Raw genomic sequence first — 24,542 nt, forward strand, 5'->3', positions numbered from 1 at the left:
CTCCGGCAGGGAAGGGGCTTTCGGATGATTAATTTTCTCCAAATTTTTGATAAAATTATAAATGTCAAAGAAAAATTTTCTTCTGGGATTTCATTCAGTAGCTCACACGTGATGTCTCACAAGAGACAATTCACCTGCTGGACCCCCCGTGCGCGCGTGTTCGTGAGCGTGAACGACGACGATGTCGTCGTGAGCCACGAGAAAAACCAGCCAGCATCGTAATCGTTGGGCCGTCCGTCCAACCGACCGGAGATGTAAAAGTACAACTAACGAGCAGTTTGGCACGCGAGCCTCCTTTTCCAGGCAGCATGCACTTGCACTTGCACTCGCTTTTGTGGTGTGGCGCGCGAGTCGAAGAAATGAGCAGCCAGTCGCGCGTGCCAGCCAGCTCCTTCCTTGGTGTCTTGTTCCTCCTCCATTCCATTCCACTCCATTCCACTCCATTCGTTCCGTCGCGTCCGTTCGGTACGATGTAACGAACGACTGAAGAAAAAGCGGACCTGGAAACGGAACGAATCTCGTTCGTTCGTTCATTCATTCTCTGATTGTTGTCGTCTTCGAACTTGTGCGAGTTCTGTATAGGATATAGGATGAAAAATAAACCGAAAAACAACCTAACCTTACAAAAAAAAACGAACTGTGTAGTGAACCTGATTTTAATCTCCGCTTTTGTTTTCATCTTTTGTTTCCCTTACTTTCAGAACCGAACCGGCTTCAATGAGCATATCGACGTCAGCTGCGGGAGTGATTGCTATCTGACGCAGGTAATTTTGTGGCTTCCTCCGAAAATTTTTGCGCCCCGGCCTAGCTACAATATGGTGTCATCAGTTTTACGTTCCATTCGAGTGACACTCCGGCACTCCGGCACCCGTTGGGTGCCCTGCTGATGATCGCCGATGCGATCATCATCAATCGCAGCAAGCGTGTGGAGAGGTTAATGTATAGAAAAAATAAAGTATGAATGATTTAGTCGTTCTCGCTCTCTCTCTCTCGCTCCGCCACTGTAGGTACCTGTGTTTGGACGATGACTTATAAAATCACCGGACCGTAAGTCCGGACCGGAAGGTTTGTTCTCGTCGATCCGGTCCGGCTCGGTTCGCGCGTTCTATTTCATCCAACAGAAGGGGGGGGGGGGAGAGTGTGTTCGCGCGGGGTGTACCATGGACTAGCTTTTTTCTCGATTAGTTTGTGTTTTATTTCTATTAAATTGACGGGGGTTTTCAAGCGTTTCTTTACCTGACCAACGCGAGTACCGACCGATGCGAATTAGTGTATTTTGTTGTTGTTTTATATCAATGAAAAGCGACGGTACATTGGTAGTTTTTACACGAATTTTTCATTTCATGCTGAATTTGAAGCATCTTAAGGGACTTCGTCCTTCAAAATTACTAGGTTGGCCCTTAATGCCTACACAACACTCCACAGTGGTCCAAACAGCGAAATACGTGATCGTTTGATATTGCGCCGAAACGTGAAGTTTTTCGCATATAGTGTCTTTAGGAACATTTCTTTGTATAACAAGCCCCTTCTTGTGAGAGAAATCTTTCGGTGATTAATTCCCTTAAAAGTGAGATATGAAATTTATTTTCTCGTATATTCTAGATACAGGTTTAGTACTTTTGGCAAAGTTGTAGTAAATATTAATACAAACAACTTTGTCAAAGACACCATACTTGTATCTCTTCATGGAAATTGTCTATGAAGCGTTATTCATGGACAGAACCTTCAAAACAGTTTTTAAACCCTGAGTTATTCTGGTCAACTTCTACGTGTTCATAGTGTTCTAGAAAGTTGTTTACCTTGCTAAAATCACCGTTTTTGTAGAACATTACTATACGTGATTTTCTGAAGTTTCGGAGATATTGAGCATTTTTGATGAAAAATAGTACTACTTTAAGCTTAAGTATTTCCCAAGGTGGCAAATGGTGGCAGATCAAACAACTCGTACTTAAAAGTACAACAAAAAGATGTGTTGCTTATTTTATTTTATGTTTGAGTAAAGTTAATTGTTAACTGCTTGTCAATTCGTGTTTTCTAATTAAATAGACTAAAAAGTCATTCCGAGAAAATTCGGTCTTCTGTGACTGTTGTTGAAATTCGACCATTTGGATTTCGGCCATTCGTGATTCGACCATTAGTGTTTCGGCCATTTGGTGCCAGCCCATTATGAGTGGGATCTTATGAAAAGACACCAATCGAAGGTATTGAACAAAATAGACTTAAGTTCGTTATTTGGAAGCTTTTCTGTTATTAATTGCGTCAAATTCATTTTCGACTCGAAAATAGGCGAACAAATTGCTGGTAACTCAACTTGTTAGAAAGAGATTGTCAACATAAACAAAATGGTGTTTATTGAATCCGAAGTACATTTTAATTGTTCGATAAACATGACTGTGAATGATTTTTAAAACAACTATAACTTTTGAGAATACAAACATATACAGTCAATTGACAGTTGATTTTAAAGGTTTTTTGTTGTACTTTTAAGTAGGGGTTGTTGGTCTGCCACCATTTGCCACCTTGGTAAATATTTTAGCTCATCAAAAATGCTCAAAATCTCCGAAAATGCAGAAAATCACTTATAATAATGTTCTACAAAAACGTTGATTTTGGCAAGATAAACAACTTTCTAGAACATTATGAACATGCAAAAGTTGACCAGAATAAGTCAAGGTTTAAAAACTGTTTTAAAGGGTTTGTCCACGAATAACGCTTCATAGATAATTTCCATGAAGAGATACAAGTATAGTGTCTTTGACAAAGTTGTTTGCATTGATATTTACTACAACTTTGCCGAAAGTATCAAACCTGTATCTCGAATGTACATGAAAATAAATTTTTTATCTCACTTTTAAGGAAATTAATCACCCAAAGATTTCTCTCACAAGAAGGCTTGTTATACCAAGAAATGTTCCTAAAGACACTATATGCGAAAAACTTCACGTTTTGGCGCAATATCACACGATCGCGTATTTCGCTGATTGGACCACTGTGCACTCGTTAGGTCCGTAAGGTGACATATAGATGGCAGCACTATAAACTAATCATAAATATTTCATGGCAGACCAACAGTTTTCCCCCCAAATTACTGTTGTTTTAGTGGCGCTGCTGTTAAAATTTTACAAATAATAGGAAGATTCGAACTTCTGAGATGAGGTTGATTTCATTTCATGACCATCTTTCGATGGTGGAAAATCACAGAACCGCATGATTCTCATTTGTTCGATTTTTGAAACGACAAGGGAAAAAACTGCCTACAAATTTATCCGTAATTCTACGGATTTAGGAATTTTCTACGGACCTACGGTTCAAGTGCTTGTATGTATCTAAAAATCATGTGTCTAAAATCGAAGAAAAGACAACGAAACTGTGGTGACAAGATGACGAAAAATTGATTGATAAAACGATAGTGCAAATACGGTTGAAAGTTGACGAAAATACAGTGAAAGGCGATGGTAATAGGTAGGAAATAACATGAAAATACGATGAAAAGACGCCAAAACAGCGACAGAACGATGAAAAGGCAGTAAAAAAACAACCTTTTTGTTTTATAGACAGCAAATTGAACAACGACAAAAATGATGAAACGACGACAAAAGACGTCAAAGCAGTACAAAAGATGGCAAAATCCTCTATTAAAGTAACAAACAAACAAAAAAAAAGAACAAATGACGAAAATATGATGAAAATAAAACAAAAAGACGACGAATGCGAAGAAAAGACAACAATACACGGCGGTCAAATTTTGAAAAAACGCGGACATTAGCAATTGGGTAAAAATCCGTAATTTTTCAAGGGTGATGTCTTCAGTGGAGTTTAATGATAAAATATAGCGCATCTTTCTGCCCTATTAGGGTGACCGTGAATTCACCTATTAGGGTGATACGAACTTTTGTTTTTTGAAATAATTTCAAAAAAAATTTCTTCAAAAAGTTGCAGAACATACTAAAATAAGCAACATTGCTGAATACGTTAGCTGTCTATCTCTTACCGGTTGCGAAATATAATGATGTGTTAAAAAGGTGCGCTTAAAAATTAATTATGCTCAATAACTTTGCACACGATGCTTTTACTGCTTTCGAATGCTCAACAAAGTTATTCAGTATGCTAAAATACATATTTTCACTGAAGACTGTCTGTCGCTAGGACGCATATTTAATAAGTTATAAAATAAATTTAAAAAAAAATGCAGTATTCAAAAACTATTTTTTCAGTTTCGGGCAACTTCGCGCATACCAGACAACCATTAGGTGAAAGTACTATATTTTATCTATGAAAAAAAAAATTTTTTCCATCAGGAGCACTCTGAAGGAATCTCATAAAAATCAATTGAAAAATGTGTTTTATTTTTTGATAAAACTTTTTATAACTCATTAAATATGCATCTTAGTGAATAACAGCCTTCAGAGAAAATATGTATTTTAGCATACCGAATAACTTTGTAGAACATTCGAAAGCAATAAAAAAATTGTGTGCGAAGTTATTGAGCATAATTGATTTTTAAGTGCTCCTTTTTGGCACATCATTATATTTCGCAACCGGTAAGAGATAGATACTCACTATATTCAGCAAATTTTAGTATGCTCTGCAACTTTTTGAAGAGAAAAATTTTGTTTGAAATTATTTAAAAAATCAAAAGTTCGTATCACCCTAATAGGTGAATTCACGGTCACCCTGATAGTACAGAAAGATGCGCTATATTTTATTATTAAACTTCTCCAAAGCACTATGCCTAAAAAATAACTCATTTTTGCGTTATAGTAAACTATTGTGATTTTGGCGGTTTCATTAGGGTGATACAAATTTTTGTTTATTTAAATGCATTCAAAAGGGTATGGTGTCTTCAGCAAAGTTGTAGAACACATTAAAATAAGCAACTTTGTTAAGTACAGGAACTCTCTATCTCTTTTCCTTAACGAGCCATAATAAATTCTATTAAAAAATAACACATTTTTCAATTATTTTTTATGAGCTTGCTTCAGAGTGCTCCTAATGGAAATATTTTTTTTATAAATAAAATATAGTACTTTCACCTAATGGATCGTCAAAAAATCGTGCCCAAAGTTATTGAGCAAAATTGATTTTTAGGCGCTCCTTTTCAACACATCATTATATTTCGCAACCGGTAAGAGATAGATAGTTACACTATTCAGCAAAATTACTTATTTTAGTATGTTCTGCAGCTTTTTGAAGAAAATTTTTTTTTTTGTAATTATGTAAAAAAACAAAAGTTCGTATCACCCTAATAGGTGAATTCATGGTCACCCTGATAGTGCAGAAAGATGCGCTATATATGATTATTAAACTTCTCCGAAGACACCCCCCTTGAAAAATTACGCATTTTTTACCCAATTGCTAATGTCCGCGTTTTTTTTTCAAAATTTGACCACTATGCAATAAGATGACGAAAGAACGACAAAAAGATAACAAAGAGGCGACAAAAACCGACAAAAAGACGACGAAACGTGACGAAAAGGTGATGACAAACTGGCGAAAAAGCCATTGGAAAGTAAAACCGAAGACTACAAAAAAGCGATCAATCAAAAACGCCTTAAAAGACAATACAAATTGACAATAAATCGCTGAAAAGAGACAGGGAAACTATGTAAAGTTGGCGAAAATACGATGAAACGACGCCAAAACTGCAACAAAAATTACAAAAGAACACGACAAAAAAATGAGAAATACTACAGAAAAATGTCAGCGAAAAGACGTCGAAAAGATAACAATAAGTTGACGAAAAGAAGCTAAAACAGCTACAAAACATGACTAAAAACGTCAAAAAAACACGGCAGAAAAACGTTTGAAAGTGTCAAAAAGGCGTTGAAACAAAAAAGGCGTTTTTATAGACGGAAGAATCTGTCGAAAAAAATGACAAAAACGCCAAAAGCAGATGTCAAAAAATGACGAGTAGAAAACAAAAATACGTGAAAATCTCACGGCTGAAAGTCTCGGAAATAAAGAAAAAAAATAATGGCAAAAATGACCACGAACGACTTGTACGTAGAGAAGACAACAAAGAGATGGCAAGAAGACAATGAAAAGGTATTGAAACGGGAGCTGACGAAAAGACGATAAAAAAATGACAAAAAAGTGATGGCGAGTATGATAAAATGCAAAATATTTTCATTCTAATTTTTTCGTACATTTTGATAGTTTCCAAGATGCCTTATTACTACTGTCAAGCGAATAATGCTGTTTTTAATAACGGCAAAGCGATGAAAAGATAAAAAATGACAAAATGCCGACGAAAAGACGCCAAAACAGCAAAAAAAAAGTTGAAAAAACGGCACAAGGAAAAAATACGACAGAGAGATCACAAAAAGACGACGTTTACGAAAAAAGACAACAAAAAGATGACAAAAAGGCGGCGAAAAAGAGACAACAATAAGATGACAAAAACAGAAGACGTTTAAAAAGAGAAAAACAGCAAAAATACGATGAACAGATACCGATAAAACACCAGAGCAGCAAAAAATACCTAAAAACAATACAAGAGAATACAACAACAACATAAACAACATAATAAATAAAGAACTTCAAAAAGGCGATAAAACGCGCAAAAGGCAACGTAAAGATGGCAAATATAAAAACGCCAAAATATCCACAAAAATGCTAGAAACCATAAAAAAATCCAGTAATAATAAAAAAACACAACAAAAAAACATTTAAAATGCGCTATAAAAACAACAAAACATTCAAAAGGAGACAACGAATGTAGGACAGCAAGACGACAAAAGAACGATGAAAGTAGAGTAAAGAAAACATCATTCGGTTGTGCTTTTTGACACGCACGGCATCTTATTACTTTCGGTTTTTCCGTCGAAAAAAGTGACAAAAAAAGCCAAAAGCAGATGTCAAAAAATGACGAGTAGAGGACGAAAATACCCAAAAAATCTCACGGCTGAAAATCTCGGAAATAAAGAAGAAACAAAATAATGGCAAAAACGACCACGAAAAGACATAGTATGGCAGAGAGATGACAAAATACGACTTATACGTAGAGAAGACTAACAAAGAGATGGCAAGAAGACGATGAAAAGGTATCGAAACGGCAGCTGACCGAAAAGACGATGAAGAGGCGGCAAAAAGACGATAGAAAAATGGCGAAAAAGTGATGGCGAGTAGGCGAAAAGACGATGAAAGACGGCAAAACGCAATAAAAATGCGAAAAAACGCCAGCACACCAACAAAAATTGCAAAAAGACAATAAAAAACGACAAAATGTCTGTAAATGGATTCAAAACAGGCGATGAAGAGCCGATTAAAAGGAGAGAAAAAATACCGACAAAAAATGGTTAAAACGGATGATAGAAGGACGACGAATGAATCACGAGAAGACAGTAAAAAATGAAACAAATAAACAGACCGACGAAAATTTGCCATGAAAGTGATGAAAAGACAACAAAAAACAAATAACAAAAATTGACGAAAAATACCAAAAACGGAACTGGAAAAATGACGAACAGACGACGGAAATAACATGAAAATACGATGAAGACAAAGAAAAGACGTCAAAACAGCAACAAAAAAAACAAAAAACACGACAAAAAGACGTTTAAAAAGCTTGAAACACTACAAAACATACAAAAAAACGAAGAAAAATTACGAATACACGACAACAAGCCGGTAAAATGACAACGCATAGAGGCTAAAACAGGGACAAAAATAGCAAAGATTTGTCAACAAAAAATCCAACAAATACAGTGCTGTGGACTTTCCTGTTGTGCTTGTTCTAGAAGTTTTAGAATCTATTATCTATAATTATCTATCATGCGATAAAGAAAACATACATTTCAACTGCCCAACGTGGCCCAACAAATCTAATAGAATTCACTCAATTTTGCCCACCTGGTATAGACCGGCCTTCAGATCGACGCTATTTATACCGAACCGACCTGAAGGATACTTTTGACCGCGTTGATCATGGAGTGTATCTGCTAAATTTGGCAAACTTGGAGGTTCCTCTGCGATAGAAGCATAGCTAAACTCTTATCTGCGCAACAAAAAATTGCTGTATAAATAGGTTTGTCCTGGCCTAGCTTGTTTTGGAATAACTCCGGAGTCCCTCAAGGCAGTACCTTGGGGAACTTGATGTTTTCGTTGTGCCCGTTCATACTCGGAGCCTCTTTGTCTTCCAGAGCCACTTGCGCCTGCCACCCGCTCCTATATCCCCAACTGCTTGTATGACTGAGCCTCCCAGATGGTCTTAAGGTACGACGCTGAACTAACAATCCAGTTTTCGTAGGTTCGGATCTGAGCTGTGAAAGGCTGTTAAAGGATCGTGTTAGCACTAGCCAGGAATGTAGCCCCTATGCTTTCTATATTTTAACTTGTACAACTGTTATCGGTTCAATGCAGCTCTTTCACGTATTTGAACTTCTTTGGAATCACAGAAGCAGGCTAGTATTGGGACCATACTTAATGTTCTAGAGGGAGTATTTATGTTGATCTGCTAGAGCATATCTGGCCAATTAACGTGGCTGGCTAATTGCGGGAAATCAAGTAAGTTATTCACGTCATTAAGGTATATCACGAGAACCCACGGGCGCGTATGACTGCCTTGAACGATCCCAGAAAAAGCGTAGAATGGTTGAGAAATTTCGTGACCCATTTTTATTTGGAGAGTTCAGCAGGTTCAAAGGCTGGGGGGCTTCGTAGCCGCAAGGTTACCGAGCCTGCTTTGACAAGCGAGTGGTCGTGGGTTCGAATCTTATTAGAATCAAACCATTCGATGTCAAGTGACTTTAGCATGGGTTTATTCTCAGGCCCCTCCATTTACCCTTCCTTCGTGCTGAATTCTATATTTACCCTCTGAAGCCTCTTGACAGTGCAAATGTCCCTCCTATAGTTCAGTGTACTGGTCAGAGGTACGAATGAGTCCTCGCCAGGGACGGCTATAATATGGGATAATGCTGGCAGCGTGGAATAAGTGGGTAGAATAGATCAAGCTTTGAAGGAAGGGTAAGCCCCAATACACACAAGTACGCATAAAATTTAATAAAGCATATCGCTCATGCAATAGCGATTATAGCAAAAAAGAAATGCAGTGCAGGTCATACAGCAAACACCCGGGCGATTTCACAATAGACACTGGTCGCAATGATGAGTCCACACGTGGAAAAAAAACTCTTAGGAAATTTTTCATCTTGAAGTTTTTCATTATGGGAAACTGGCAAGCACCAGTCTACCATGCCGCATTTTCAATTTTTTTTAAATGAACGGATTCAAGGAACTGGAGACTCATACGGAAGGAAGAAGAAGCCTACACAGGGTGACAACTCGAGACGAAAAACAATTCCAAAAGTCCCTGATTCTCCCAGGTTTTTCCAAGTATGTTTAATAAAATTTCACGCTTCATATTGCGATATATTATTAACTGGAAATGCGCTCATTCATATTTGAATTATTTTTCAATCAACGAACAAGTTAGAAAAATTATCCAATTACCGAAATTTTCTCGTTTAACTTACTCACTTCCATCTGTGTTTTCACATCACCTCTTCTAGAGAAGTAGCTGTTGTTCCTCTGTTTTCAATACAAGAGACTTTAAAATGTTTTTCGACATTCTGAAATGACTTACACTTTTACGATCAAGTGATTTTACCCCGCTTTTCACCATTAGTAAATTTCGTACCAGACGAAGTGATCTCAATTTCTGTTAGAGCTACATATTCGTTTTACAGCCACTAAAGTTCAACTCTAAAATAAAGTTTAATGGAAAAGTTTTGCATTTGCTCCATGTGCTAACCATCCTGCAAGACTTGTCAAGAACAACTCAAGTTCTGAATTGAGAGACTGGCCATGTCACTCAAAAACTCGCATCATTAAACCAACGACAGTCACTGATTACGTGAAACGTGTGTCGCTGGTTACATGATGATAAGTTCTCGCGAGCTACTGAGTTGCCATGATCAGTCTCTTAATTCAGAACTCTAGTCTTAACCCAACCTACAAAAAGTTCTCCACCTACTCTACTTCCCTAGGCGGGTTCTCCAATCGCTTTCTCCTATTCTGCTGACCGGAAAATTACACTCCGCGGATGAGTTCTTTATTTGTTCTTTTTTCCGCGCAAGTTTACTCGCAAGCTCATGCCCAAGCGGAGGGTGAAAATTTGATAAGCATAACTGATTTGGCGGAGAGTGTCGCTTGAACTCTCATCTTCTCGCAGCACCGAAATATTTAGCGCCCATTGCGGCTAACTCTAGAACTCGTCGTGATGCTTTTTCTGCAAGACACGCGGAAATGTTCATGTTTGATTTTCGTTCTCCGAGCCATAAGTCATGCGGAAAAAGCTGTTTACTTGAGCTTGTGTTTAATTATAATTTCACTGTGTACCTTTGACCAACTGGACACCGCATTCTACGAAATATGTTCGTTAAATAATTCCTCCGGGTCCAAGCCAGAACCTAAAATTCGTAACGTGGATGGTAGGATCGCTACAACCGTATTTCGGTTACAACTTGTAACCTTCATCAGCCAGTTTAAGGACTGCCGTGAGATAGTGGAATTTCTCCTACATTTTTCTCGATTATTCGTGAATTTTACTAAGACACTCGATTTATAATCTTCTATTTATATAAGAGGCTTATGTCTGTACCGAAAACCAGGACTCTGACAGGACGTCATAAAAAGTTTATCGGTCACTAAAACAGGCCCCTTGCAGGACGTCATGCTTTCGTAGCAATGGGTTGTAATGTCAGCAGGTTGACTGCTGGACTGCTCGATTGCTCAACTGGTTGACTAGACTGCTCGAATGGACTGGTCAATTAGACTGCTCGATATGATTGGTCGACTGGACTGCTCAACTGAACTGCTGGACTTAACTACTCGATTCGACTACTTGACATATTTGTTCGACTTACTACTCGACCCAACTGCTCGACTTAATTGCACGATTGAACTGCTGGACTGGACTATTCGATTCGACTGCTCGACTCAACTGTTCAACTAAACTACTGGACTCAACTGCTTAACTCAACTACTTGATTTCACTTTTCGAATGGGCTGCCCAACTACTCAACCCGATTGCTCGATTCAGCTGCTCAACTAGACTGCTCAATACAACTGCTCGACCTGACAGCTCTACTCAACCGACGACTGGACAGCTTGATTGAACAGCTCGACTAGACTGTTCGACATAGCCGCTTGACCCGACTGCTTGACTTAACTGTTTGATTCGACTGCTTGACTTTACTACTTGACTCAACTGCTCGAATCGACTCGACTACTCGACTCAGCTGCTCGATTAAACTGTTCGACTGGACCGCTAGATGCAACTGCTCGATTCAACTGTTCGACTTAACTACTCGACTGAACCGACTGGCCCGACGGCTCGACTAGACTGCTTGATTAAATTGTTCGATTCGAGTGCTCGATTCAACTGCTCGACTGATCTGCTTGACTGGACTACTCGACTCAACTGCTCGACTCGAGTAATGGACTGTACTACTCGACTCAACTGCTGGATTAAACTGTTCGACTGGACCGCTAGATGCAACTGCTCGATCCGACTGCTCGACTGAACTCGACTGAACCACTCAACTGTTCTACTTAACTGCTCGACTGAACCGCTTGACTCGACCGCTCGACTAGGCTGCTTAACTAAATTGTTCGATTCGACGAACGGTGACGAAAAGAAGGTATAACAGTGACAAAACCTAACTAAAAACGAGAAAATCACGACAGAAAGATGTTTAAAGGCGCCAAAAGGTGTCGAAACAAAAAAGACGATAAAACCGGACAAATCCGACGAAAAAAGTAACAAAAATGCCAAAACCAGATGTCAAAAAATGACGAACAGTGGACGAAAATACCCAAAAAATCTAGAGAGATGACAAAAGACGACTTATATGTAGAGAAGACAACAAAAAGATGACAAGAAGACGATGAAAAGGTACCGAAAAGGTAGCAATAAACTGACGAAAAGACGACGAAGTGGCGGCGAAAAGATGATGACGAAAAAGTGATGACGAGTAGGCGAAAAGACGATGAAAGACGGCACAATGCAATAAAAAAAATGCCGATAAAACGCCAGAGCAGCAACAAAAAATCCAAAAAAGGACAATTAAAAACGACAAAATGTCTGTAAATGGATTCCAAAAAGGCGATGGAGGGACTATAAAAAGGCGACAAAACAGCGACAAAAAACCGATAAAAAGATGATAGAAAGACAACGAAAGGATCACGAGAAGACAGTAAAAATGAAACAATTTTCTTGTCTGGAGAACAAACAGAGCGACGAAAATATGCCATAAAAGTGGTGGCGAGACGACGACAAAAATCGATGGAAAGAAAACAAACAAAAAAAAATTGACAAAATTACGACGACAAGACGCTAAAACGACAAAAACTCACCGAAATTTCGTCGCTTGTTCGTCCAAAACCAGACGACGAAAAACGACGGAAATTTGACAAAAATACGTTTGAAGCGATAAAAAGATGCCAAAGCAGCTGGAAAAAATATGAAAAACTTTTGAAAAGTATAAAAAACTAGACAAAAATGCAAAAAAAAAACAATGACAAAAAGACGCCGAAGCAGCAACAAAAAATGCAACAAACAAATGTCAAAAAATAAATCGATAATGAAAATAAGAAAATGGCAAAAAAGTGACAAAAATACGACAGAGAGAACACAAAAAGACGAGTCTCAAGTAAATACAGCAAAAAAATAACAAAAAGCGGTGAAAACCGTCGCAAAAATAAGATGACGAAAAGACGCCAAAAAACGGCAACTAAAACAGAAAAGGCGTGTAAAAAGCGTCAAAAAGCAACAAAACACAGGGTAAACACAGGGCTGGAAGAACGACGTTGGGTTAAAATGCTACTGACAGTGACAGTCTTAATGATTACCTTTTGTGGCGGTTTTGGTTGTCTTGACAACAAACAGAATAAGAAGAGAGGTGATGAAATCGACAAAAAAATGCAAAACAACAACATAAAACGATGAAAAGAAGCAAACAATAGGAGGAAAAATCCACAAAATTACACTACCAAAACGTAGGTTGTCAAAACAACGACAAAAATGGTGGTCAACAAAGGACGAAGATGGAGAAAAGACCGTCAAAAGACGACAGAGAGATAACAAAAATACGGCGAATACACGTCGAAAAACTAACTAACCGATATCGAAAAAAGGACAAAGACTCCGGTGAAACGCCAAAAAGTGCCAGAAATGTCAAAAAAGTTTTATTATCGACGAAAAAACTGAAAACAGATGCAGGAAAGACGATTAAACGCCACCAAGAGTAAACAACAACGTAAGAAATATGTTGACCCTTTCATAAGAAGCAAGCAAAGACTATAAAAACAACAAATCGCTGGAAAGGGACAAACAAAACAAATTTAAATTGACTGCTTTAGCAGAAACAAAATTGTGAGTTTATTCCCTGCGTTCGAAAACAGACACTGATCAAGTCGTAGGCGAAATGCGTCTGTCCGGAATAAATATGAATAGTAAAATTTAATTTGGAAATGACGGTGGCATTGGCAGTTTTATATTTTCTAGTGCCAACCGATGCAATGAATATGTACGTAAGAAATAATACAAAACGAAAACATATTATTCAACAAGTTTGTTTTATTTAAAAAAAATCTGGTTTCATTTGTGTGTTATAAAATATAGGCTTACGCCTTTCAGAGGAACTTTAGTCTCACATTGGCGTTTCCTCTCTTTTTTGACGTCCTTGCATTGATTGCGTTGATTACTGACAATGGAGCTTTCTCCGCTGTTGTCACTGATTTTATCCTTTCTTGGAACGGAACTGGTCGCATCGAGTGGCGATGAGTGAAAGGTGGCGCTTGTTACCCTTAGCGAGGAGCTGCCAGCAGCGGCAGAGCCGCCAGTTAATCGCATCGATAATCCATAACACAGTGAACACAATCCATCCCTGGCCGGATTTCCGGGAAATCCACACAGCAATCGACACATCAGCTGCATTGTTTTGTTGTTGAAGAAAATTAAGAAGAATAAATTTTGAAACCCGGTGACTTTTTTGCACGGTTGACTGAATCTGATTGACTGTAGCATAAAATTCCTCTTGCTTATGAGCACCGTCATAGGTACGTTTTAAATTCTAGGTAGTTAAAAAGCTTCATTGAAAATTAGCTTATGGTTACTTAGGTATATGAATCACTGGTTTATTCGTAATCATCGACCTGTCCCTTATTTGTGTGCGATAATAATTTTTAAAATCCAGCCATCGCATGGTTCAGTTAGGCTATTTTTCAATATTTCCTGAACCAGCAGCGTGTCGCTTTTCTATTCAGCAGCACAATGCCGAATGCACCATGAACGACCATGAAAAGGCGACGAAAAAAACACCGCAACGCGTCGAATACAAGCAACAAAAACTAATAACGTAAAGATAACATAAGAACGACGAAAAGACAGTAACTAGACGACAAAGAGATGGTGAAGAGGTGGCGAAAAAATGATGACAAGTAGGCGAAAAGTTGATGAAAATAAAAGACGTTGACAAAAATACGATGAAAGGACACCGAAAAAACACCAGAGAAAATACAAAAAATGTCAAAAGCCGAACAAGAACCCTTCCAATTGAGCTGATGCCCAATCCACCAACAAAAGAGAAACGAGAAGCGGTTTTTAAAGCCAAACTGCCGTTCTGTGGCGAAAAATTTATATTTTATAGTTTCCAAGCAAGTTGCAAGGAACGTATGTGAAGACTAATGAAAATCGGAAAGATATTTTCAACAAGTTTATTTTATTTAAATATACTTCTTATTTATGTGTTACAAAGTAAAGGATTGCACCTTTCATAGGAGAGTTAGTATCACAGCGGCGTTTCTTCTCCTTTTTGGCATCCTTGGGATCGCGTTGATTAGTAGCAACGGAGCTTTTTCCACCATTGATATTACCCTTTCGTTTTAAACTAAAAAGAGCCCGTATTTTCCGAACTAAATACTGGCGCACGGAACCGGTCACCGGTTTGAGCGGCGTTGAGTGCAAGGTTGTTACTCTGGGTGACGGGTCAGCACCGGAGGCGGCGGGTCTACCGGCAGTTACTCGCATCGATAAGCCATAACATAGTGCGCACAACCCATCCCGGGCCGGATTACCGGCCGGAAATCCACAGAGCAAACGACACAACTGCTGCATTGTTCGTGTGTTGTTCGTAAATCGTAAAGAAAAACTTCAAAATCAAAATCGGTGACTCCTGGAAGGGGTGACAGAACCTGACTGACTGACTGACTGAAGTGTGAATTTCCCCTCGTTTTTAAGCACCATCATAGGTAAATTCTTCAGGTAATTTCGCCTCGGTAATTAGTTTGGACTTTACTTATTTTGTAAGTTATAGTTTACCTATAATCTTTCTTATTCCTAAAAAAATGCTTTTGAATTGAATCTGTTCTTTGTGGTTGAATTAGGAGGAGTTTATTCTATGTTTTCAATATGCGCATCAATCTTCCCTTTTGGAGAAATTTTTAGCAATTTCCTAGAAAGTTTTGGACCAGAAAGATTTTCTCTTTTCCTTCCTGCAGCTCAAAGTGACTCAAAGGTTTGGCAAACGAAAATCCACCAGGAGCAAGTCTCGGTCGGTGTGGGGCGTTATCTAAATATTTGCGCGGTTTCGGGCCAAACAGAAAATCGCAACCAATTAGCATTATTCGCAAACATCCAATTGCGGACCCGTTCCGTCATAAAGAACAAACAAATGAAATATGATCACGCTGCGTTGTTGCTGCTGATGCTGTGGTCAAGCTGCGGTCCGGCTGTCGATTCTCAATTAAAATTAGTTTTTGCTTCTTGTACATATCTTCCCCGTCCCGACTGACTTAGCCAGTCGGCTGGCCAACTGACCAGTCAGTGCGTTCTATGTTCTGTTTCGAAACAACAACGGCCAAGAGCTCGATCAATTAATTTACGATCGCCCATCATCGTTCTGCGCCGGAATGCATTGACCACGGTTCCAGCTCGTACCGGATCTGACTAATTAAGCACGTGTTCGAAGTCAACTGCCGAAATTACCGTGCATCACCCCCTCTCTTTCTCAACGGATGATGCATCTGTGACATAGACAACGATTTAAATCTATTTTAAATTTTTCGGATTCAACCTTTGTGTGAAGGCCCATTTTTTTGGACCGAAACTGAACTGAACTGAACTGAGATTCAATTAGAGATTTCCACCAAGCAACCAGCAAAACATATGGGGGTTAATTGAGTTAAATTTGTTTCACTACTATTATTGAGCATCAGATCCGGAATGACATTTCTCAACCACCGAAAAAAGAGGTAAATAAATACAAGGAAAATGAAAATAGGGTTAGAAGTTAGAAGATAAGTTATTATTTCAACGCCTGCTGCTGCTGTTGCTGTTCGCATTGATGCGGAGTATCGATGTCAACAACGACATCGATCGACGGTCGAGGGCCAGAGGTTAATGTTTTGACAACCTGTCAAAAAGCTTATGTTTCTCTGGTTGTTTATTTTAACACTATACGTCCTGTTGTTTGTTGAACCGATGGAATGATCCTGTACAATTGGTATGACATTTCCTAATTATCGTGCTGTAGATCACTTTTTTCCATGTAGGTAAGGGTTATGGTTTCTTCCGCTTGTTTCAGTTCCGCCTTCCGAATTCGTGGGTGTCAAGAGAGTACCACAGGAAGAGGAAGCTGTGATCTATCTGATATTTTAGGTGGTGTCAACCTGCATAGGACTTTTACCCTCCTCTTCTCTTTAAAATTTAATATAAGACAAAATAATACCTCTATTTTTACAATAAGTAAATTAATTGCGTAATAATAGTTTCAGGTAAACAATTTTCATTTCTTCCGACATTTTGCCAGTTCCACTAATATTACAGTAATATGATTTCTGTAGTAATATTGAACTTCAATATCAAGCGAATAAAGCTGCTCTTTATAACCAAGTGGCTGCCATCTTTGTTCTATATGGTCTTTTTACGCGATAATTGAAAACTGTTCGGCATTTTAGTCTTCAGAAAGCAATGAAAAGATGACCAAAAAAGGGTAGATAAGACAACGAAAAGACGGCGACAAGTAGAAAATGTGATGAAAAGATGACGGAAAAGAAACCCAACGAAAATAAAAGGGTAATATTTTTGTTGTCTTGACAACAAACAGAAAAGATGTCGAAGAAACGCCCAAATGACGACGAAGAGACACTAAAGTAGCAGCAAAAATGGCAAGAAGCCGTTAAAAACAAAACTTAACGACGAAAATACAGTAGAAAGATGGCAAAAAGGTCAAAAAAAGTGACACAAATATGATAGAGGGATGACAGAAAAACGACGAATACGAAGAAAGGCATAAACGAGATGACGAGACAAAAAAGAGGAGACTGCACTGAAAAAACGGGAGAAGAACAAAGAAGAGATATTAGAGAAAACGATAAAAAAATGAGGTTAAACTGGATAGTAAGGAGAAAAAATGGTACAAGGAGAAAACCCAGAACAAAGGAAGAGAAAAAAACGGAATAAAACAAGTAGAAAATACTGGAACAGCTAAATTGAGAAACAAGAACAAAAAATCATAATGGCACACAAATGGGATAAAATAGAAAGGAAAACCAGATCGCCACAGAAAAGCAGGAAAAGCGTGACATAAAAAGACAAAGAACGCCCAAGTAACAATATGAAATTTATTGTTGTTTTATTGAGGTTTTTATGGCCAATTCTGATCATAAAAAAACCATCATAAGTGGGCAATAAAACCCGAATTTTTACTCGGGCGGAACAGACGAAACGCAAACATAGGAAAAAAGTTAAAGGAGGCGAAAACTAAAAACGAGTCTTGAAAACAGAAAAAAACAGGGAAAACCAAGGGAAAAGTCTGAAACGAAAAGAAAGATAAAAAGGAAAATCTAGAACAAAAGGCGGATAAATGAGACAAATAGAGAAAACATTGGGCACAAAAAAAAAAGAGAGTACTTTAAGAAAACTTTTACAATTTTTAGAAACTTAATTAGAGGCTTATTTTCTGTGTTGGCTCCGTCTCAAGAACCGTTGTTTTGCTATTTTTATGCTTTGGTACTTTCTTGCTACTTTTTTGTTATGTTTCGGATACTACTCTACTGTCTTTCTGCCACTTGTTTACTGTTATCCTTTTGCTACTTTTATGCTACCTTTCTACTATCTGTCTGGCCACTTTCTACTTTGTTGTTAAAAAGGATGGTAGAAAATCATCCTTTCTAACACAAAAGTTAAAAAGGATGGTGGTACCTTTTTGCCACTCTTCTGAAACTTTGCTAGCTTTCTCTCATTTGTTTCACTTTTCTGCTAGCTTTCTGGCACTCTTCAGATACTTTTCTGCTGTTATTTTGCCACTTTACCGTTACATTTCTGCTAACTTTCTGTCACTTTTCTGCGACCTTTTGTATCACTTTTCCGCTACTTTTTTTACCACCTTCTGGTTACTTTTACAATAATTTTGCCGCTTTTCCTGAACATTTATACTACTTTTTTGTTACCTTTCTGCCACTTTTCTACTGGTTTCTAACACTGTTCTGTTGTATTTTACTTCATGTCGGGCCCGTTTTTGCTACCTTTCTGCTACTTTTCCGATACCTTTCTGCCACTTTTCTGCTATCTATCTGCCACTTTCTGGCTACGTTTATAATACTATGTTGCTATATTTTGCCGCTTTTTCGTAACATTTATGCTACTTTTCTGCTAGCTACCTGCACTCTTCTGTGTTTTACTACATTTCTACTATTTTTTACTACATTTCTGCTACCTTTTTTTCTACTTTTCTGTTAACTCTCTGACACTTGTTGCTTTTTACTATATTTCTGCCATTTTTTGCTACCTTTCTGCTAGTTTTCAATTTCCCTGATGCCAGTTTTCTGCTACCTTTCTTTTAATTTTGTACTATTTTCTGCCCATTTTCTTCTACTTTTCAACTATCTCTTTGCCACTTTTCTACTACTTTTCTGCTACCTTTCTGTCACTTTTCTTTTGCTTTTTTGCTACATTTCTGCCCATTTTCTGCTACGTTTCAGCTACCTTTCTGCCACTTTTCTGCTACATTTATGCTACCTTTCTACCACCTTTCTGCTGCATTTTTGCCACGTTTTGCTATCATTCAGTTACTTACCTGCTACTTTTTTGCTACCTTTTTGCTTCTTTTCTGCCATTTTTTCAACTTTTCGGTTACCTTTCTGTCACGTTTCTGTCACTATTCTGTTACTTTTTGCTACGTTTCTACCACTTTTCTGCTACTTTTTTACTCGTAACATTTATGCTGCTTTTCTGTTGCTTTTTTGCTACATTTCTGCTCATTTTCTGCTACCTTTCACCTACCTTTCTGTCACTATTCTGCTACTTTTCTATCACCTTCTCTCTGCCACTTTTATACTACTTTCTTTCTGTCACTTTTCTGTTGCTTTTTTGCTACAGTTCTGCCAGTTTTCTGGTACGTTTCAGCTACCTTTCTATCACCTTTCTGTTGCATTTCTGCCATGTTTTGCTACCATTCAATTACATTTCTGCTGCTTTTTTGCTACATTTCTGCCATTTTTTTGCAACTTTTCTATTACCTTTCTGTTGCGTTTGTGTCACTTTTCTACTACTTTTTCCTGTGTTTTTAGTACTTTTCTGCTACGTTTCTGCAACTTTTCTGTTATCCATCAACTACGTTTCTGTCACTTTTCTTTTGCTTTTTTGATAGCTTTCTGATACTTTTCTGCCACTTCTCTGCTACTTTTTTACTACGTTTCTACCACTTTTCTGCTACTTTTCTGCCACTTTTCTGTTGCTTTTTTGCTACATTTCTGCTGCGTTTCAGTTACCTTTCTGTCACTATTCTGCTACTTTTCTACCAGCTTTCTGCTGCATTTCTGCCATGTTTTATTACCATTCAGTTACTTCTCTGCTACTTTTTCGCTACGTTTCTGCCATTTTTTTGCAACTTTTCTGGTACCCTTCTGTTACGTTTGTGTCACTTTTCTGCTACTTTTTGCTATGTTTTTTGCACGTTTCTGCTACCTTTCTGCCACGTTTCTGCAACTTTTCTGTTATCCATCAGCTACGTTTCTGTAACTTTTCTACTAATTTTTTGCTACCTTTCTGATACTTTTCTGGCATCTTTTTGCCACTTCTCTGCTACTTTTTTACTACGTTTCTACCACTTTTCTGCTACGTTTCAGCTACCTTTTGTGCCACTTTTCTGCTAGTTTTTTGCTACCTTTTTGCTTCTTTTCTGCCATTTTTTCAACTTTTCTGTTACCTTTCTGTCACTTTTCTGCTACTTTTTTGCTACTTTTCTACCACTTTCTTACTACTTTTCTACTCGTAACAGTTATGCTACTTTTCTGTTGCTTTTTTGCTAAATTTCTACTCATTTTCTGCTACTTTTTTACTCGTAATATTTATGCTACTTTTCTGCCACTTTTCTGTTGATTTTTTGCTACATTTCTGCTACTTTTCAGCTACCTTTCTGTCACTATTCTGCTACTTTTCTACCAGCTTTCTGCTGCATTTCTGCCATGTTTTACTACCATTCAGTTACTTTTCTGCTACTTTTTCGCTACGTTTCTGCCATTTTTTTGCAACTTTTCTGTTACCCTTCTGTTACGTTTGTGTCACTTTGCTGTTACTTTTTGCTATGTTTTTTGTACGTTTCTGCTACCTTTCTGCCACGTTTCTGCAACTTTTCTGTCATCCATCAGCTACTTTTCTGCCATTTTTCTGCAACTTTTCAGCCACTTTTCTGTGACGTTTTTGCTACATTTCTGCCCATTCTATGTTACGTTTCAGCTACCTTTGTGTCACTTTTCTGCTAGTTTTTTGCTACTTTCCTACCACTTTTCTGCTACTTTCCTGCCATTTTTCTGCTACTGTTTTTCTGCCTTCCTGCCATTTTTCTGCGACCTTTCTGCCACGTTTCTGCAACTTTTCTATTATCTTTCTGCAACGTTTCTGCAACCTTTTAGCCACTTTTCTGTGGCTTTTTTGCTACATTTCTGTTACGTTTCAGCTACCTTTGTGCCACTTTTCTGCTAGCGTTATGTTACTCTGCTACCACCTTTCTGCTGTATTGCTGCCTTGTTTTGCCACCATTTAGTTACTTTTTTGCTACTTTTTTTCCTTCCTTTTTGCTAATTTTCTGCCATTTCTTTGCAACTTATCTCTTACCTCTCTATTACGTTTCTGCCTCTTTCCTGCTACTTTTTTGCTACTTTCCTACCACTTTTCTGCTAGTTTTTTGCTACTTTCCTACCAGTTTCCTGCCATTTTTCTGCTACCTTTCTGCCACGTTTCTGCACCTTTCTACTACAAGAATAGCGAGAGGGAAAAATGACTCCTTGTTTGAACGAGGTAGGAGGAAGGGGACAAAAATAGGTCAAACGGGACATAAAAGGATATAAAAATGGAACAAAAAGGGATTGGGTTGGAAAAATTGGACAAAAAAGGGAAACAAAAAGAACGTAAAAAGGGAACAATAGAAAGCCAAAAACAGAATAAATTTGAACGTGAAAAGAAGAGAAAACTGGGCATCTAAAATATGAAAAACGGACGTAGACGAAAAACGAAAAGGAAAGGAATAAAACAGAGTTAGAAAAAGACGTAAACTGGAAACGGAAAATGGAAAAGACGGTAAACAAGAACGAAAATTACAAACGATGAACACAAACAAGAGGAAAAATGGGACTGAAAATAAGAAAAAATGGGACAGAAAATGAAAAAAAAACAGAACAAGAAACAGAAAACACGGAACAGATGAAAAGCAAATCGAGAGGCAAACGAAAGGAAAAAGAAGATCACTGAGAACACAAGAATAAGCAAGAAAAGGGTACCGAAAAGAAGAAAACAACGGAATAAAAAGTGGAAAATGGAACTGGAAGAGGATGAAAAGAGTAGAAAACAGCTGTGAGAGAATAAGACGAAATAAGTCAATCCTAGTTCCAAGTAAATTTTCGTGTCTAATTTCGACTTTGATTTTAAATCAAATTGCACCCGAAAGTCCGGAGTTTTCAACCTAATCGGCCGGTATTTTTGTGATAAGTAGGTAATAATAAATTCGCCATCCCACGATTGCTCGATTTTCCAGGCCAAAACATTCGTTGCAAGAAAGTCAATTTGGTGCATTCTTGACATGCAGATTACTAGGCTTTTAAGCAAGACACAAAGTAATCGACAACAACATCCCGTTGGCATCTATTTAATTGATCTTCCGATTGTAAAACTCCTTCGATTCAATTGAAACCCGACGACGCATCAAAGCACTTGACTGTCAAAACAACTTCTCATTGTGGCGGGCGATTGAAGTGCGTTGCCGCGACGAGCCGACCGACGGCACGGACACGGTCCGACGCTGCCCGGCAGATCGAGTTCGGAATTCGATGACGCCAGGCCGCACAGCCAGTCGTGGCCGATTATGGCATGGCCTTTCTCCTCCTCCGACGATGATCCGACATTGATCATAAAGTTGAAGAGTGCAATTAAACTGCGCGCTTGTTAAGTGCACCACCCATCGCTGGCACATTGCTGGCTGGTTGGCGGCGCTATGTTCGGTTGGCATGGCATCATCTGGATTGCAATTGTGCACTTATTCATTCATTCATTCACTCATTCATGCATATATTAAAAACACCATCCAGTTCGATGATAATAATAATAATGATGATGATGATGATGATTATGATGACGAAGAGCATTGAGGCACTTAATCGGTTTCCACTGAATATTGTAGGTACAGCAGCAGTAAACAATGAAATTGAGGGCTGCATGCAAATGGTTCCACAGTGCGATGCCGAGCGATGTGTTTCCGATTAAAGTAGCTTTGTTTGGTGATGACCATCATGCATTGCATTACACACTGCATGATGATCGTTATTTAGTTACCGTGACGATTGTAATGAATTTTCTATATCAACAGACAATCTCCCATGTTACTGAGATCGAAATGGAAATTACAAAATTTTGATTGCCTTTTTCCTCTCGTATCAACTCCGGCCGCCATGCGGACACAAACGAAACAACTCGCGAGCACATGTCATTCGGAACACAATAATCCGCTCCTGCCTCCTGCCAGGCAGCGTGCGCATCCGATCCGAAGCGGTGCAGGTTTATGTGTGTTTTTAATTGCATATTAATTATTCTTAATTTAGGCTGAATTAGTTACATCCTTCGAAAACGTCAAACAGCGGCCAGCCGCTGACTGGCTGGCTGGTAGACAGCCGGGCTGCAGACAGAAGCTGCGTGCTGCCACTGCTACTGACTGATGGGACGGTCAGAATAACATCAAAAGCATCCATTCTTGCTTGCTCTTTGTTTTTGCACTCCAGAGAAGAGTGCTTCTCAGTTTTGTTGACGTTGTTTTCGTTTCGTTCGTTTTTGGTTCGTTTATTGCAGCACCCGTTGTAAAATCATTATCCGTTTGAATAAAAACAAAAACAAAAACAAATGGTCAGCTTTTTGTTTTTCTTTTTAGTTGTTTTAATTTTGACCTTCCGTCCGTTCCTTTGTCTCGCACATGACATAGTGATAGATTTCGTCGGAAAAAATGTCGCGGTGCATTTCCGCGGAAGACCACCCAATTAGGCGGAAATAATGCTGATTGGGTCTTCAAACTTCGGCTTATAGGGTATGTTGCTGCTTCGTCGTAATTGCCTATTCCCGTCCTATTCAACACAATTAATAAAAATATCAGCATTCTTATAACACACAATGCAAAACTAGTTATTCCCAAATATTTTAGTTTGTTGTCTATCATACGCGATCAATCAAAGTGAGCTGAGAACTATTTAAATGCTTTTTATCATTAAGGACAAGGTCGTCAGAGTCCATTTATGGCAGTCAGTATGGTACCCTTCCCTTCCCTTCTTCAGTGTATCAACATGGTCCCTCAGGAAACCATCACAAAAAAAAATTAGTTCAACTAACCTGCTAGCCGTAATCAGATCTTGCAACTCGAAGCACTAAACATTGCATTCTATAGGTTCTTTTACTTTTTGGGGCATAACTAACACTAAATACTAACATTTCTGCCCAATTAAAATTCATCACTGTATTTTCACTTTTTCGCCGTCGATTTTTCTTTAATTTTTTTCGGCCGTTCCATTCATCACATCATTCGCGAAACTTAACTTGAAACATAGAAAACATTAATTTACCACCAGAACAGTTATCTGGTAAGATATTATAATGATTTTACCTAAATTGTTCACTTGAATTGATATGAAAAACTTTACTTCGTTTCGATTGCAATTCCGAATCCGCGACCGTCGTTGTTGATACGTTACCAAGGAAACGGGAGTGATGCCATATTTACGTTTAGCATGAAATTGGCCAATAATTTTCACTATTAAATTAACGGTCATAAAGTGTCGAAAATATACTTATAAAATTCTCTGATAATAAAATTCTCCGTAAACAACATTCTATCTGATAGAATTACCGTCGGATCTAGTTCAACAGGAAAAATAGATACGCGATTCTACGTTTCATAATTGTTCATAACAGATTATTACCTACTACTAGCAACTTAGCATAAACTTAGCATAAACAAAACGATAGTGGAAACAAGTACTGAAATCAGTAAAAAAGCAGCTGGCCC

The 24,542-nt window shown here is 38.2% G+C and overlaps 1 protein-coding gene across 1 annotated transcript in view; it reads left to right on the forward strand.

The window, feature by feature from the left end:
• The window catches only part of LOC128732622 (protein sevenless), a 91,488-nt gene that overhangs the window by 28,725 nt on the left and 38,221 nt on the right, over nt 1-24,542 (forward strand). The window contains exon 2 of the mRNA XM_053825913.1: nt 702-764. Coding sequence (XP_053681888.1) covers nt 702-764 — 63 coding nt within the window. The remainder of the gene's footprint in view (nt 1-701; nt 765-24,542) is intronic.

This window comes from Sabethes cyaneus, chromosome 1 (assembly GCF_943734655.1).
Source record: "Sabethes cyaneus chromosome 1, idSabCyanKW18_F2, whole genome shotgun sequence".
In the NCBI taxonomy this organism is placed as follows: domain Eukaryota; kingdom Metazoa; phylum Arthropoda; class Insecta; order Diptera; family Culicidae; genus Sabethes; species Sabethes cyaneus.